Consider the following 16,878-nt stretch of genomic DNA (forward strand, 5'->3'; position numbering starts at 1 on the left):
CATCAGAAAGATATTTATGTTACGGTTGAGTGCAAGTGGCCTTGTACTTAAAGGCTTGGCTGCGTATGTAACCATGCAAATATTATTCCCCGCAAAGCCCCGTCAGTCAGGAAGTCTAAATAGCTAACAGATGATAAAAAAACATGTTTACAAACACAAAAAATACTGTCAAGGACCTGCGTGCCGCGACAGGAAGGTAAACACGTTTAGAGGAGTTCCTCCCCTCGTAATTATGGCGGGGAGGTGGACGGCGCTTGGGTGCCATGATGGTGGTTTGCTGGGTGGATTTTTGTTGGATGTGAAAATTGTTTTGTTTGATGTCGCGTCCCATGTCTTTCCGCGGAGAACATCTATTTGCTGACAGAATAATTAACGGACGATGTAAGGATATGGGCGCGCACCTGGCAAAGCCATTGCCAGTCAGCAGAATTAGAATATGGAAAAATATGGGTTGATATCTCGAATGTTTGGCTGGTGCGGTATAAATGGTGCGAGTCTGGAGTGTGCAGGAGAACTCATAGATGATGAGGGTAGAGAGGGAGGAGACATGAGGAGTGATATGATGTAATTTCGTACTTGCTATGTGTGATATCTTTAACCGCTCTATGCCAAGGGCGAATTAATTTTTTTCTCCAACTGGTAACTGCCATGTGCAGCAACTGTGTGTGGTTTTCCGTGAAACTTTTGCCCAACTATTGTGTGCTGGATTTCTTCTCGATTTTGGATACCTCAGACGCCAGAGCGCCTGTAAATACCTGTGTATATGAAATTTAGTGTTTATCTTCTCATGGCTTTGTAATCTCGATATCTATATATAAATTCACATTCCTACCATAGCTCAAAATATCCGTCGAATCTCTCAATATCTTTGTTGTCCCAACAAAATGCCCATCCGCGACATTTTCGTCACAAAAAGCTCTGCTCAATGCCAGTTGATCACAACACTTGTCAAACCCTCAAAGGTTCGTGTCCCTGATTTATACTGACTCTACTCGTCTACTGACCAGGTCATTGTTGAAGCGCTCGTAGTAGTAATTGCGGTATTCGTCCATCCATACTTCAGCCAGGCGAATGGAGTTCTTCTTGACCACGTTCACACCTGTCCGCCACTTGTAGGGGCTCCTCTTACGGAAAATGTGGCCGACATGTGAACATGGGATGATCTCCAGCACCCCACCGCACATCCACACCTGAGGGCGCACACAAACACAACGTCTTTAATGTCTTTCCCCATTAAAATCACATCTGACAGTATAAACTTTATTGTTTATAATTAAAGAGCCTGGACAAAGTCAAACATGTGAGTAAGTTTACAAAATATTTATACGACTCATATACAAAATTTCTATAAACACAGTCACATGTCAAGCAAACACCTGTTCCGTTAAAAAGGCATTTTTATGCAGAAGTTCACTGTGGCGCATGCGAAGGAACACAATATACAGGTCTAAAGAATTATAAAAAAAAAACCATGTTGGTATTGCGCAAAATGCCGACCTTAACGATGTACTTACCCGGAACGAGAGCTCCAAATTCTCGCCACCCCAGATGTCCATACCCGGGTCATAGGTACCCAGCTCTTCGAAGTACTCGCGACTTATCGCGAACAATCCGCCAGCCATGGTTGGCGACCTAAAAGACCCAGTTCCATCATCATCATCAATCATCATCATCATCATCATCAATCATCAATCATCATCATCAATCATCATCAATTATTACACAGCACAGCTTTAAATCACAGCATGCGACATGTTTTGCAAGTAATGTGTCTAAACGTGGGGCCGTAGTTATGAAGTGTAGGTAAGTAGTTGAGTTAAGACAATAGGTTGAGCTCAACAAAAACGTCTTGTTTTTCAAAAAATATAATTATAAACTGGTCTCCAAACCCTGCATATTTTGCTTTACCCCTGTAGCCGTAGTTACCGCCCTGGAGTCTCTGGAATTTCTTTTCGCTAGTGGACAGCAAAAATAGAAAATAGGACGCGAGAAGTGTGCTGACGGGTTGGTTAAAGAGCGGTTAGAGACCGAGAGGGAGGCTGGCCTGAAGGGCAGTGTGAAACTATTAAGTAACAAGCTTCACTTCTACATATCACCAATGTTCCATAGTACACACAGAAATAGGGGAAACACTAGTCGGAGGGTTGAAAGGAAAGTTGGCGGGAATAAATAATGTGAAGACAAACATTTCGAGGACTAGAAATGAAATGGAGAAAGAATGAATCTGTTGAATACAATCTATCGCCTCAAGACAAAGTCGAGTAGCACTTTGTAATGTAAGTATTCTTAAGTCGAAAGATGGCAAAGGATAAATCTTTAGTCAGTAAGAATGCGAGACACAAGCAAGCATCTCCCACCAAAGCACGCACCAATACCAAACAAGCACCAGCAACACCATAAAAACCACACCTGCACACAGACTAAACTACGCATCAACGAAAAGCCACACGAACGGAATCCCACTTAAGCAAAGACCTGTGGACCTACAATCTCCTCCTAAAGCTAAGACAGACAGAAGAACGACTTTGCGTCATCTTACATCGTTGACCTGATGACAGTGAGAAGAAGATTACAAAATATTGTCTTCGTCACACATACCATCAAGAATAGTAATCTGGAGACCCAGCTCCTCACACTCTCACAACAAAGGCGCACACTAGCCAGCAAAGTCTACGATCTTCAGGCGGCTAGAAGCGTGAGTCCCTCCCAAGTGCCTCCGTGCCCTGAGCACCGCCCGCTCGGACAGGTCCAGGTGCATGCTATCCAGGCTAACCGAATTGGAGAGACACGAGAAGTCCTGTTGGCAGCAACGTGGGCCTGTATGGGGATCCAGTAGAACTGCAGCTCCCAACTGAAGCCTCCCACATACACGGGTAGGTCCGGGGACCCGTGGTATTGCAGAGTCTCCATGTCGATGCTGTCGATGACCGGACACACCACGTGACGGGGATCTGCGGCCACCCGCTCCAGCAACGGCTCCAGCCACCCTAACAGAAGGCAGCGCCTTGATTTAATCAATTCTAACAAGACGGTTCACATCCCAGTCGGGCGACTCGTGCAGTCACGGAGCTGTTTGAAAGACTATGCTGCAAGGACTTTTCTCGTTAGTCGTGCTGCAAAACTGGAACTAAACCCCAGCAGCCTCCATCCTCAACCCGAAAAAAAAAATAATAAAAAAAAATAGCCTGTTCAGTCAATAAAATCATCATCACTGAACTCTGTCTGCAAGTCCTGAAAATTAGACGCATCAAAGTAACAAAGAAATAAAGGTCACCATCGTTTGATGGCCAGGCTGAGTGTTTAGCCAGGCGTGGAGAATTCATCAGATGCGGAGGGAGGAAAAGGAAGGAGGAAGAGATATCATGCTGTAGGTTAAATTTGTGATACAGGCTGCAAATTTTCTTTACAGGCAAAGAAAGTTTCTCTGGAATATACAACACAAGGTTAATAAGTAATCATGCACCACAACCAGGTACTTAGGCTTAGAACGAATGCAAACAAAAACAGAAAACAAAAAACTTCCAAGTGGACGCATGCATAAGTTCGTAGGTTAAAATATAAAAATATGATTTCAAAGCAGCATTCACAGCGAAACAAAGAAGCGAAGTAAATAGAATTTACATGCGATGATAGTTTAAATATCCTATCTTTCCACCACACACAAGCGCAAGCTCTAAATTACTCTAATAAACACATACGTTACTACCTAAACCTTAAAAAAAAAAAATCGAAATACATGGCAACAAATACTGTGACAGTTAAAAACAGCTAGCTATATAATTGTAAAGCTTGTAATCTACTGTAGTCTTTTATTGCTAATTACACACTAACGCATTTCTTGTCCTTATCACATCTGCCGAATAATTAATTCTTTCCTTCTCAAACTTGCCTGTCGTGGCAAGGGACAGAAACTCTTCCATTCACCCTACTGTCTCTTCGAGGTTCTTTCCCTTGAACTAGAAGCGGTTGTTGCTATTTCTCGCCAACTTTCGACATTTTGGAAAGTGAGCACTCTTGGGAAAAAGGAATGATTTATCTGCAAGACGGTGTACTGAACATTACGATCTCGGCAAGTGATAGTTATTTACTATTTTTAATTTACTAAATTAATGGTAACACAGCGTGGTGTTTGCAGATCGTCACATTGGAAACAACAAAACAGACTCGCCTACTTGAGCTCGTCTACTTTGCCAACTGAAATGGACAGCTGGAGCACAAGACCAGGCTTTGATGACGACTGCCTGCAATTTTTTATCACCTCCATTTTTTATCACCACCATACCCAACTCATAAAACGACTACATTTCTATACCACTCCACCACCTCCTCTGTCAGTGGACTTAATTACTAAACAGTGTCTCTTTATCAATGATTTTTTAATAGTTGTGCGTTCCTTTTTTTCTTGCCTGATCAGTCTTCACTTAAAGCTAAATGTGATGTTAAATCGGTCAGTATCCGTTTTTATTTGAACTATTTATGTACCAGGAGTTCACGAAAAATAAATACTTGGTGGAGGTGGGGATTGGGAAGGGAGGGACGCAGACTACTTGAGTACTGCAAATCTTTCAGAATGTAGTCAGGCTTCCCCAGCAGGTTCCAGCATCAAGAGAACCTGTCACACAAGAAACCTGTCCTCCTGTCAACTCACAGCAAACTAGCCAGGCAAGGGAGACGATCTCTTAGGTAGTTACCGTCCCTAGCGTCCCGCGTTACTCAGCAACGCGCCCTGATGACTCGCGCACAAACCGTTTGCACAAGTCACAAATTCTGTCAATGTTCATGGGATGAACTTCGCCACAGTTTAAATGTTTTCAGCCCCTCTGGTAAAAAGTAAGTCGTCGTAAGCTGATGTCTTCAATCAGGTCCTGCCACAGAACCGATTATCTATCTGTCATCTCTCGATTATATATGTTTGAAGATCGTGTCTTTCATTGTTAAGCCCCCTAGAGATACCACAGTTTCATTATGTCTTAATCTTCTACCCGTACCTAGTCAGCAAAGCTGTTCCGGTGTCACGCAATGCACAGAAAGAGGAGACGAACACGATTGTGTGTCTTGCAGAGCCTCAGCTTAGAAACGTATGTCGCCATTACGACAGTCAGTTTATCCGTGTTTGTCTCATAACTAGGAAGTGCATGTCTACCACTCGGATTCCCCAGTCCAGGATGCACTAGTGCGGACCAGTGACGAACACTTAACTGCAAGACACAAAGCCGACATTCTCCAACGCGACTTCCGCAACTCAAAATACGTCAGTCCTCACCACAAGAGGCGTTTCCGCTTCCGCTTTCAAGCAAGTGGCAGCGCAGATCTCTCCGTCTTCCGCCATTATAGCAAAAGCTAGTGTTATCGCAGCTCATGGAAGAAAGCAACTGCTGCTGTTGCGCACGCCGTTTTCTCTACAACACTATGTTTATAACACTGGGGTAGGGGCGGAGGCAGAAAGATCTATGTAGGAGGCTCGAAGATCAGGTCATGATCTCTACTACTTTCTTTTTGTCCTCCACACACATATACGCACTGTCGTACACACAAAAGTGCATACGGAAGAACATGCAAATAAGCATAGAGGGACGAGAAAAAGTCGTAAATATACGGAAGCAAACAGACATTTGAGATGCAAAAATCCATAAGGTCTTTCAACCACATACATGCGACTGTGTACAGCTCGCCATCATGAATATTTATATTAAAAAAAATAAAATAAAAAAAAGCCCTGTCAGCTTCTGCAATCCAATGTATTTTCTCTGGAGATAACATTTCCCACCTCGTAAAATTTCCTTTCATGTCTTTTCCCTTCTAACCAGCGCTGCAACCGTGCATAACTCTGCCACCTTGAGTTTTTCTCTTTCTTTCATGCGCCCCGAGCCTGATTTACAGCTGCTGCTTTATGCGCATGCGTAATGCACTTTCCCAGGCCTCTCCGACAGAGAGAGAGAGAACTTGATGCTGTGCTGCACAGTAGTCGATCTCTGGAAACCTTGGCACTGATTGTAGTGACACCTAGGTTTTTCCGTCGCGATCAAACCTGCACACTTATGATACACTCACGATGACGACTCTGCTCTTATTTAAATAACAGAATTTGCGAAGTTTGAACCGAGGAAGTCTGCAGGCATTGGGAAGAAAGCTCCTCCACCAAAATTTAAAAAAAAGACAATACGTATTGGTCTACTGTACATATCCACAGTAATTACTGCTTCTTTTGTTTTTCTTAGTCTTTTTAAGTGAAACACGTGACTGGACCATTCAGATGACAGGAAAGAAACGTCGATAGCAGCCTGGTCTAAAGTTTGGATTTTTTTTTTAACCAATGTCTGTGAGCTGTAAGGAATCGAGCGGCAATAAATGAGTTTGTTAGGTCATTATCTCAAGGAATAGGGAGAGGGAAATGTGGAAGCCAGATCCATTTCAAACGTTAATATGGAGCTTAACGCCCAGCACGAAATTAGGCAGGCCACATCTGCAGCTGTGGTGCTGTCTGGGGCAATTAACTTTCAAAGTCAAGAAAAGAATTTCTAAGAAGCCGTATAGAAGTTTCTGTCGCAAAGACAATATTTACGAAAGGGAAAATTTGTAATCTCGGCAATGAAGGGCCAGTCTTTAGCCAAGCTTCATTCCACAAGGACGATAGACGACAGTGCCGACTTTGTTATTCATTTTAAGCCATTATTTTGTTTACTTCTCACTCCACACTTTATTTTTACTTCTTGTTTCATCTATCGTTTAGTTCTTTAGTTACTTCTGCGGACGCGGCACCCAAAAGAAGCACGCCGGTAAACGAAAAGCTCCAAGACTGTTCTAAGTAGAATGCCACTTCAAGGTTCAGATGCGCCATTAGCCAACGGCCCGCGTGTTGGCAGGTGAGAGCATATATGATAGGAACGACTTTGCATTGGAACGCATGGAACTAGACAAGACTAATCTCCACATCACAGCCAGCACCTGATTGTCTCGACGAGACAGCGTTGCTGATTGCAGCGATCATGAAGTAAGAGAGAACATTACATGACCGATTTCGAAATGAAATTGTTTCTGATTGGAGGGATCTCGCAGTGAGAATGTACCTGATTGGAGGGGTCTCATTGAGAATGTGTACCTGATTGGAGGGGTCTCCCGGTGAGAGTGTACCTGATTGGAGGGATCTCATGGTGACAGCGTACCTGATTGGAGCGACATCGTTGCCGCGCCGCTTCCGTTCGTACTCCGGGATGCCGTGCCAGGTGAACTGCAGGTTCCAGTCAAAGCCGCCGATGCTGGTGGCCTTGGCGCTGCCGTACTGGTACTTGAGGGTCTCGTCTTCGATAACATCAATGACCGGACACACCACGTTGGACTTGTTCTCTGCAATGCGGTCTAAGAGAGGCTCCAGCCACCCTACAGGGACAGACGACAGGTCAGATTGTACACACCCCAGTAGACACCAGCCGCTGGCCAGCCCCTGGTCGCCACGGGCAACCACAAGTGCATGCGCGGAGCGAGACGTGAGACAGCGTACCCTTTTCTTCCTCCACCTGGTCCTTTCTGCTTTCACTTCCCCCTCACTCCATCTCTGGCATGCAATTCCAACACAAACAAGGGCACATGCATGGCGCTCAGGTGCCTTTGTCTATGTACAACCACCAGACCTATGTACAACGTGCACACAAACACACACACAAACAAAGTAATGTCACCAAATTCTGTTTACAGAAGTATCACATCATTTGTGAAAGGGTATTAAACTTCGTGCACCCTGAAAACAGCGCGAGGTGTCCTTGACGAAGACAACAACACCCGTTCATCTGGCGGCTGAAGGCGATGCAGTGCAGCACAGCACAGGTGAGTCTGCACTAATAGTTTTGCATTAAGAAAATCAAAATAAAAATAAACAGTAAAATAATCTCAGTGACATTATTCAAAGCACATCGCAGAAACCCGATCAAACAGGCAACAGGAAATAGTGCTGATTTACCCTGAGAAAAGAAAGAAAAAAGTTTTTAGTCCGCATATTCCATCCTTGCTGGCGTGTGGGCTTTGACATTCATTTGGCAGTGGTCTAAAAGGAATTTTAAGAAATAAACAATAAAACTCAGCGCGAACATCCTGTCTATAAAATGAAGAGCTCAGATAAAAAAATAAATAAATAAACGACACGACTAGTATTTGCTAACAGGTTTTCTGTTTACAACATGATTACCGGACGCGTGCAAATGGAATTTTATAAAAAAAGACTTTACCTTCAAATTATAAATATTAACAAAGAAAAGAATATTTAATTTAGAATAAATACTGATAAATACCAAAAATATTGTACGGAATTTTTATTTTAATTTTATTATTTATAACTTTTGAATATATTATTATTTTCTTTCTGGAAGTATCGATTATAGTTGCCGAGTGAAGATTGCTGCTGTCAAGCTGCTGGGGTCAGTAAATGAAAGTATTGAGAAGAGGGACAGGACTAGTCGAGTCCAGGGAACATTTACCATATCCCCCACTCCATCCCCCAACAAAGAAATGATGTCTGCTTGTGGTAAACTCCTCCCCCTACCACTCTCTACCCCGGTCCTTGGGCAGCTGTTTAGAAAGAGAGAAACCTATAAATCCGTTCACTGTATGCACATCCGGGTATCAGCTCGTCCATCGAACTGTCTCGTAATTTCGAAGCAAATCTAACGACTGGCTTACTTTCACCGAGCCACGCACGTGACTTACAGAAGTGCTGTGGCTGAGGGGGAAACAGGAGAGAGAGCGAAGAATAAAAGTGCCACACGTGGAAATAATCATGTGTAATCTTCACGTGTGAACAGCGGATGAGCAATCTGCTTAAAGAAAAAAAAAGTCCGTGTGGTTGATGACGGCTCCCTAAGGACTTCACGAAACCACCGGCACCGGAATCGCGGTCAATGGAGGGAGGGCGGAACTGAGAGGATTATCTTCCTTTCATACCGGACCCCTCAGGCGAACATGCAGTGTTTTTTCTTTTTAGAAAATCTTATCAAAGTAATTAACAAGCAAAATAATAAAAAATAATGTAGACCACTGATCGTGGGAAAATTACAGAATATTCCGAAATTATGATTTTGTTATTTACATGATACTAAATATTTCCTGCTACTCCAATTCTTCCAATTTGTTTGTTCTCTCTATTTCAGAGACTAAAAATGTTAACATGCGAGAGAATAGAAAGAAGGGTGGTGAGAGAGAGATGAAGAAAAGGTCGATTGCGACACTTTGAAGGAATGTAATTCTCTAATGAAGATGAGGAAAAGGAAATTACTGGTCAATACCTTCTGTGCACTCGCAGTGGGAGTCGAGGAAGGTGACTACCTGTGCGGTGGCTGCGGAGAAGCCCAGGAGCCTGGCACGGATGAGGCCTTCCCTCTGTTTTGTCCGCACCACGCGCACCTTCTTCAGTTTAATGACATACTCCTCCAGCGGCGCCTTCAGGTGGTCTGCACAAAGCAAGAGCAAGGTGCTCATGAGCTCCAGGTGGTGGTTGTGGGGCAAGACAAACAGACTCCCGGGGGTCACCAGCATCTGCTAGTCGACCCCTGCTTGCGACCTGCCCTTTGGAGCAGCTTCCCTAGACTTTGTTGAAATAAACCATGATGCACAGGGGTCAGGTCAGAAAGGGTAAGATTGAAGCTGTAAGGGACCTCACACGTAGAAGTCTGAGAAACCTGCCCATATGGCACAGAAAGCACGGCATTCAAAATATGTACACATGGTAACACTACTTGGTGATGCAGGGACAATGCTGGGTAGCTTACTAAACAAGTTCACCCAGTGCCTCGCACCAGGTCTTCAAAGAGCTAAAAGTATACAAAGAAAGACAAATCTACAAGCTGGCAGGACGGGTTTTCCTTCTCCCTCGCAGTCTGGTGTATTTAGGCTGCTACCCTTTAAAAAAGCCAGAGGACCAGCTTTGGTAAAGAAGTATTTTGAACAGATCTTTACCCATTTAGTATAAACCAATCGCACACCACTAGACCTCTAAGAACGAGACTATACCCATGTCGGAGAAGTCATCGACCATGATGATTTCCTTGAGGAGATGTGGCGGCGAGCGGTCAAGGATGCTGTGTACAGTGCGCAGCAAGACGGACCAAGCCTCGTTGTGGAAGCACACCACCACGCTGGTGTCCGGCAGGTTCTCTCGATACTTCAAGTCCCGGCACCTGGTGACAAGGCAAACACATTTGAAAGTCATGTCAGAGAAACGAAACAAGAAAACATTCGATTTACAAAGTCTGTCAAAGGAACAGGCCTCCTCCTTCATTATCTTCATCTCCCTATATCAAACCTGGGCCCGCAATATTTATTTTCATCACCAATTCACACACACACCCCAATTTAAAACTTGTAAACAAAAACCAATACAAGAAATGTCACGTGACAAGTTCTCGAAACTAGAGAACTACAGAAGTAACATAAAACTTCATGTCTCGCTCGTTCTACAGCGGGACTGGAACCGGCAAACATGGAACATAACTCTCCGCGCCGCGTGGGAAGCTTACGTCATCAACCAGTCTCCATCAATGGATTTTAACGAGGGCGCTGCTAGGAGCCCTAGTGGCTGGCGGAAGGATCTGATACCGGAGACACCAGGCCCGTCTGTACAGCGAGGAGACGAAAGGTCGGGTGTTATCTCGCCTGAGTTCCGCAAGCTACCCACAGACAGCCAGATAATATGTTATCTTCTTCCGGCCGCCTTTACTTTCATTTTTCCATTTGTTACACGCCAAATCAATGGCAAATACTAAAAGTTTCTTTTAGGGAGGAGATGGAAGGAGTAAAATATATATATACATTCAATTTTGTTTTGACAGCTAGTTTGACTGCAAGAAAAAAAACCTGAGAATACAAAGAGTTCAATCTTTCCCTCGTGCTCGACTTTGGAGTTGAAATGTCTGATAAGGAAGCAAAGAAACACAGGCTTCAAATATACCGGGTACAACACCATTATCTCCTCCATCTACAGGATGTAGGGTGACCCGAGAACAACAGCCCACTCTTATGGGATCTCAACGCCCGGCCTACCTTGACACAAAGGTCGGACGCACTTAGGTCTGTCCTGTTGAGAGAGCAATTTGCAGGTTCAAACTTCCGGCTGGCCTGTGATACAGGTTTCTCCCTGCTCCCGCTCCGTGGGCGTGAAGCCAACCGATAAGCAACAACTAACACTCGAATCTTAAAAACAATCTTGAATCTTGCTACTGACAATCTTCCTGTTGTTTGCGATACACTAACACTTTACTTGGTCTTACCTCCCTGGACGACAGAGGAATGTTAATACGCGGCATCAACAGGGTTTTGTTTTGAGGTTCGTACACACGCACTGAAATACCATAAATAGATCGGACGAATTATTTCACAAATAAGCTGTTCTTCACTTGCCCGGCTAAACGGGGGAAAAACCCCAAAAACCAAAATACAAACTTGATGGCCGACTGTGGTTCGAATGTTCTGCCTTCCACATCCATATTTGGCCGGTTTACTGTATGTTGTATATCGTGAAGGGCGATACTATACTCTGATGAACCACTGTCTCGTTAGCGATGTGAAGCGCACTATTAAAAATAAAAATCCAAGTTACATCTGAAAGTTTTCCACTTTTTCCCCTATCGGCCAATCAAACGCTGATTGATAAAAAGGTTGAGCGTAAAAGGAAGAGAGCGGGGGGTTGGTAGGAGTGGAAGAAGAGGTGGGGTGGGCAACCGGCGACCGAGACATCTTGCATCTGACCTCTGCGTTCTTGTAAAAAGTTGCCTCCCTTTTATGCCTCGCAGATGGCCATCATAGCCCCGAGTCGTGGACGCGGGGGTCACAGCCATTGGAGGGAGCATCTTGCTTTGATGCTGACAAGCGCGCGGCAATTTCATCTCTCCCGCTGGCGCCATAGATTACAAGTTCCCCCTTTACCAGCGGCCCTAACTTCACACGCGCAGCGGCGGCACGAGCCTTTCAACAAATCTCCTCGCCCCACACTCCCAACACTTACATCACTCGCGCTTGCACCTGTCTTACAAAGCATGTGCGAGTGTGGCCAATATTTTTCTTTCATTTCAAAGCAAACATTAGCAAAATAAAAAATTCTCGGAGCGCCAAGGCACCGCAGACACCCAACAGTAAAACAGTAGTACTAAGACTAAACCCTCTGAAAACAAAATGCTTTCAACCCCGACTAAGAGATCACATCGAGATGCTGTTGAGGCGCAAAGTCCATGAATCAGGTCTTCCCACTTCAGTCCATTCTGGAAGCAGGCTTCCTCCAAGCCGGCGCTTTCCTGTGTAATCGATGGTCAAAGGGGTTCGGGCTCCCTCCCGTGGAAGCGATCCTCTGGCGCCGGTCTCCGACGCTGTCCAGGAAGGCACTAAAGGCGATCTGGTGCTCATCTGGACTGAAACGATCGATGTGACTTCTCATTCAACCCACCCACCGTCTCAACAGCCACCCTTTACTTCCTTTCACCTACTCCTCATTCATCCACCCCAAACGGTTGGGTTTTCGGCCTTTGTTCGGTGGTTGTTCCTTGTCAGCTGCTATCCGCCATTACCTAGAATAGTTTGGATGATGGAAGTTGTGCGTCCTCTCCGTACATTAACAAGTCCCTCTGGGTACATTCTCGGATAGGATTGTGGACACCCATGCGACCGAGCCCTATAGCCAAGCTTCCAAGTCACCAATTATTTATTACCGACGTCGGGTCACCGTTGATTCACGTTCCCTCGACGTGAACATCACGTGGAAAGCCCGTTCCATATTTTATCGTTGGCTGCAGGACATGACACAGACAACCTTAAACAACAGCTCTTCTTCAGCATGGAGGCGTGTGCACAACGATGCCTTTAAAAATGATGCAAGGAGCACAGCCCGCTTTGCTAAGAAAATGTTTTTTTTAAGTGGATCTTCCGGGATAAGCAGAACATTCCGACTCTGTAAAACAGAATTCTTGTAATTTAATCAGCCAGTAAAGGTGACCACACTATCTTTATCCCGGCATCAGTGTTACAGATTTTTTTTTCTTATCACGGAAAGTTATTAATGTCACTGTAAGATTTATATCTTATGACATCTAAATGCGAGGATCGGGTACCCCCAGGGTGAAGATCTCTTCTTGGGCACGCTTTTCTGCACAAACACCTGTCTCCATCTACTTTATGTCCACGGGCGCGAGTAGAAAGAAAGAGAAAAGCCAAAAGCAAAATAAAAAATAAATAAAAAAGGATAAAAAAATCAAAGCAAAAGAAGAGAAGAAATTGAAGAAGAAAAAAAAAAAAAAGGAATGTTTATGCGGATTTGTGGACGGTGCCGAAACCGCTCTTTTTCTTATCAAGTGCAATCAACCTTCCTTCGTCAAGAGATCGACCCTGATGACGATACAAAGAGACACCGTGGCGAGTGGTGGCGAGCGGAAGGTGAAGGTAGTAACGGTAAAACGAGAAGAAGGAAGTAAGAAGAAAGGGAAAAAAAAAGGCCAACCAAATCATCGCATATAGAATGCCATTGCAAATCAGATGATTTCCTTAGGGATAAATAAAGCAAGCCATGATCAGGAAGGCTTCCCGGCGTCTTGTGGTTTCGCGAAATCCCATTCTCTAGCCGCATGCCGGCCAGTTTTTTTTATGGCTATTTTTTTTTTTTAAAGAGAGATGAGGATGCGTGGCGGACAAGCCTGACAGACGAGAAAAACGTACGAGGGTGAGTAGGGGAAGAGAGGTGGAGGGGGTTGGGAACCGAGGGTAAGGATGGCGTGAGGAAGGACCGAGGGTAAGAAGGCAGGGAGGCAGCTTCTTAGGATGGCGCGGGGAAACGACTTGTTGAAGCGTGCGTGGCCTCCTGCTTGGCGGTTCACGACTCGCGCCTCTTTTGGAAGTAATGGGCGGCCATTACCGAGGGCTTTGACAAGAGGTGGTGAATAGGGCAGGGGCTGCTGTGAGCGCAGGAAACGGAGCATAGGACGTTCAGGATGCCTAATGGATGAGTACACACAAGTCTATTGATCTCGTTGAGAGAGATCGCCGAGTCCGCAACACAACTGACGACCCAGCCCAATGTGTGTGTGTGTCCACTATTTTATTTTTAAAAACCCGTTACAATCCTCTTTCCCCTTTATTTTTCTAAACGAATAAAAGATTTAGGGAGGGTTTCAAGGTTTCTCTGTCCACGAGGAAATAAATCCCAGAACATGCAAGGAATATGTCGCCATAGCGCAGGTCGGGCAATAAAACTAACCATGTTCGCGAACAGAAACTGGCTGCATTAAGCAACCCGAAACCGCGAATGCCTCATGGACCCGATGATGAAGCAGCCGGTACAAGCCAGCGATATATCCCCGCCAGCAACTGCACAGCGCGCAATCAGGAGCTCCAACAGATGAGTGCGCTGATGCCTCCCTCTGGGGCAATTGCTTCGATCTGGGCCTGGCTCCCAGGCCTGTTCCGGGGCTGGATCAAATTCCTCCGTCTTCCGTTTCACTTCTGTCTTAATTTATTTGAGCGGATTGCGCGTGCATGGACTCGGACGCCCACCCGGGGTAAAGAACAGCGCAGCTGCTCATCGACGAGGATCACGTGACTGGCCGCGTCACGGTTATATGCACACCGCAAGCAATCTTGATCGAAAAGTTTTGTGACTTCTGTCAGTGCACAACGCGTTCTCTATTGTGGTAAACCATCTTAGGATTTACCGTGGCTTTACCAGTTCCAAAAGTAAAAGTAAATTACTGCTCGGAAATTACTATCAGTATCAATATTAAACAATTATCGTCTGCTGTGTTCACTACCTCGCGAGTAACCTTTAAATAAAGACTGCGTGCAGAGAGAACCGCGAAATAAAGAATGGAAACATAGGCTTTAATTGTTCAGAGTTTGCATCAAGCTTTCCAAAGTAAGGAATTTTGCGATTATTGATAATCTTGGGGTAAACTGTGGACTGTGGCTAGGCCCATGGAAAACACGTATTTGGCATTGTCGTCTGCTACAAGCACCCCTTTCTTTCAGTGACGATTCTTTTGAAACAGCCCAAACTCACCGGAACATAAACTTCTAGGGAGAAGCTACTTTCTTCTTTTTGCAACTCTACTCTCTTCACCACCCCCATCCAACTCCTAAGCGATCTCTCTTTCGCCTCCCTGCGTCTGTCTGTTACCTCAGCTCGCAACATTCCTATTAATCATTCAGTTTTACCGGTCCTTGGGTGAAAGTGGAAGCGACAGTAGAATGTTTGTTTTATGAGGCTTAATCGTGGCGTGAAAGTCGGCCTGACCCGGACTACGAGCCACCTGGACAAGGGTGGCACGAGCCACAGATGGAAACCTAGCCAGGAGAAGATATGAAGATGAACTGCTGCCTCCATCTGCCCTGCTACCAACAGTCACTGAGCTACTCACCAAGCCGTTACAAAAATTGTAAGTGTCAATACGGACACCATGTTCATTAATTGCAATGCACGAACTGGGAAATACAAATGCTCTTAAAAACAAATCTGCTGTGCCTCGACCTAAAACTGTCGTTACCTACAACAAATTTATGGGTGGCTTCTATCTTTCCGACTCCTTTCAATACCTTTTTCGTTTGTTAGAAGAAAAAAAAAAAAACAGCCTTCGAGTTGTCATCATTTGTGCAAAGGTCGTACAAGTAGCTTTAAAACAAAAATCAGGAAAAGTACTGTTAAACTAAATGCCCCCAGACGTGCTTTGTGTCGACATTAAACAACACTTTTCTCTCGAGGGAAATCATGTTTCTGCATTGTTGGGTCTCTTGCTGTTCCCAAGCGTTCGTGGCGCGCGAGAGCTAGTCTCTGACAGGCGCTTCTGTTACTCGTGGTCAATGTTTTATGCTTTTTTTTTTCTTTTTCTGTTTGTTCGCCTCCCCGTGATAAACGTTTTTCCTCTCATTCTTTGCCATCCGGGGTACCCGGTCTGAGTCTCAGACGGGTGACAAATAATATTAACTGTTAAACAGAGACTAGCAGCAAAGCTATTTAACGCCGGCTTCGTCTGAAATTAAACGAAACAGGTGGTTGACATCATGTCTGAAAGCGCTCGACCAGGACTGATCTAATCTCGGACAAAATAATTCTCCGGGACTGGAAATTTTGTAATCGAGTAACAAAATTGTTTTTTAAATCTTTACGAGCAATGAACACGGGGTCCGATTAGAATCACTTCCAGTAAACAAATTTAAGTCCCTTTCGTCTACACTCATCGTTCTTTTTCTCCCTGTTTCGTTCATCTCAGATGCAGCGCGTGAGGCGGGTTCACTCACTCGGTGTCACGCACGTCAGGGAGACTGCGGTGGAGAGAGATCATGTCGCTGGCGTACTGGTTGTATGCGTTCTTCTGCCAGCCATCATCAAACTTCTTCCTCTCGTCCGGCGCCAGCTTGTCCTTGTCGATGACCACCGCCTTGCCGCTCTCGCCTGCACACAAACAAGACACAGAAGGGAGTTATGATATCGCGATTCATCTCCAAGCGAGGGCGCTAGTAGTGCGATGCTTTGTTTAACTAAGTTAATCAATGGGAATAGAAAGGCGCCTTCCACCTCTGTCCGAACAGCAATGGCTACTGGTCTGTCACAGCCTTTGTCTGTCCAGTGGCTGATTTAGTTTGTAATATTAGTAATAGGTCCAATAGGTCAGTCATTACATCGCCAGGTAGTGGCTAGGTACCTTGATGATGTCTTTCAATGAACCTTTTGTCTCTCTCTGCCTTGCAAGACACAGATAAGTAGGAATATGAATATTCACAGTCTTTTAATTTTATCCCAAACTGCCTGATTCCATATAAGTTTTCAATTTTGTAATTGTGGAAGTTCGGAGTTGTCTGAGAATCAATGTAATGTTATCATCTGGCCAGAGCCACTCTATCAGCAATCGCCACATTTCGGCC

The 16,878-nt window shown here is 44.9% G+C and overlaps 1 protein-coding gene across 6 annotated transcripts in view; it reads right to left on the reverse strand.

Moving 5' to 3' along the window:
* LOC112563988 (polypeptide N-acetylgalactosaminyltransferase 5-like) overlaps positions 1-16,878 on the reverse strand; it is a 110,679-nt gene that overhangs the window by 8,030 nt on the left and 85,771 nt on the right. For all 6 annotated transcript variants that reach the window (XM_025238489.1, XM_025238486.1, XM_025238492.1 and 3 more), the window contains 6 exons: positions 16,255-16,408; positions 9,997-10,163; positions 9,273-9,437; positions 7,164-7,377; positions 1,515-1,632; positions 1,005-1,190 (listed from right to left, as the gene is read on the reverse strand). In XM_025238489.1, the coding sequence (XP_025094274.1) occupies positions 1,005-1,190; positions 1,515-1,632; positions 7,164-7,377; positions 9,273-9,437; positions 9,997-10,163; positions 16,255-16,408 (1,004 nt within the window). The remainder of the gene's footprint in view (positions 1-1,004; positions 1,191-1,514; positions 1,633-7,163; positions 7,378-9,272; positions 9,438-9,996; positions 10,164-16,254; positions 16,409-16,878) is intronic.

Source organism: Pomacea canaliculata, linkage group LG5 (assembly GCF_003073045.1).
Source record: "Pomacea canaliculata isolate SZHN2017 linkage group LG5, ASM307304v1, whole genome shotgun sequence".
Classification (NCBI taxonomy): Eukaryota; Metazoa; Mollusca; class Gastropoda; order Architaenioglossa; family Ampullariidae; genus Pomacea; species Pomacea canaliculata.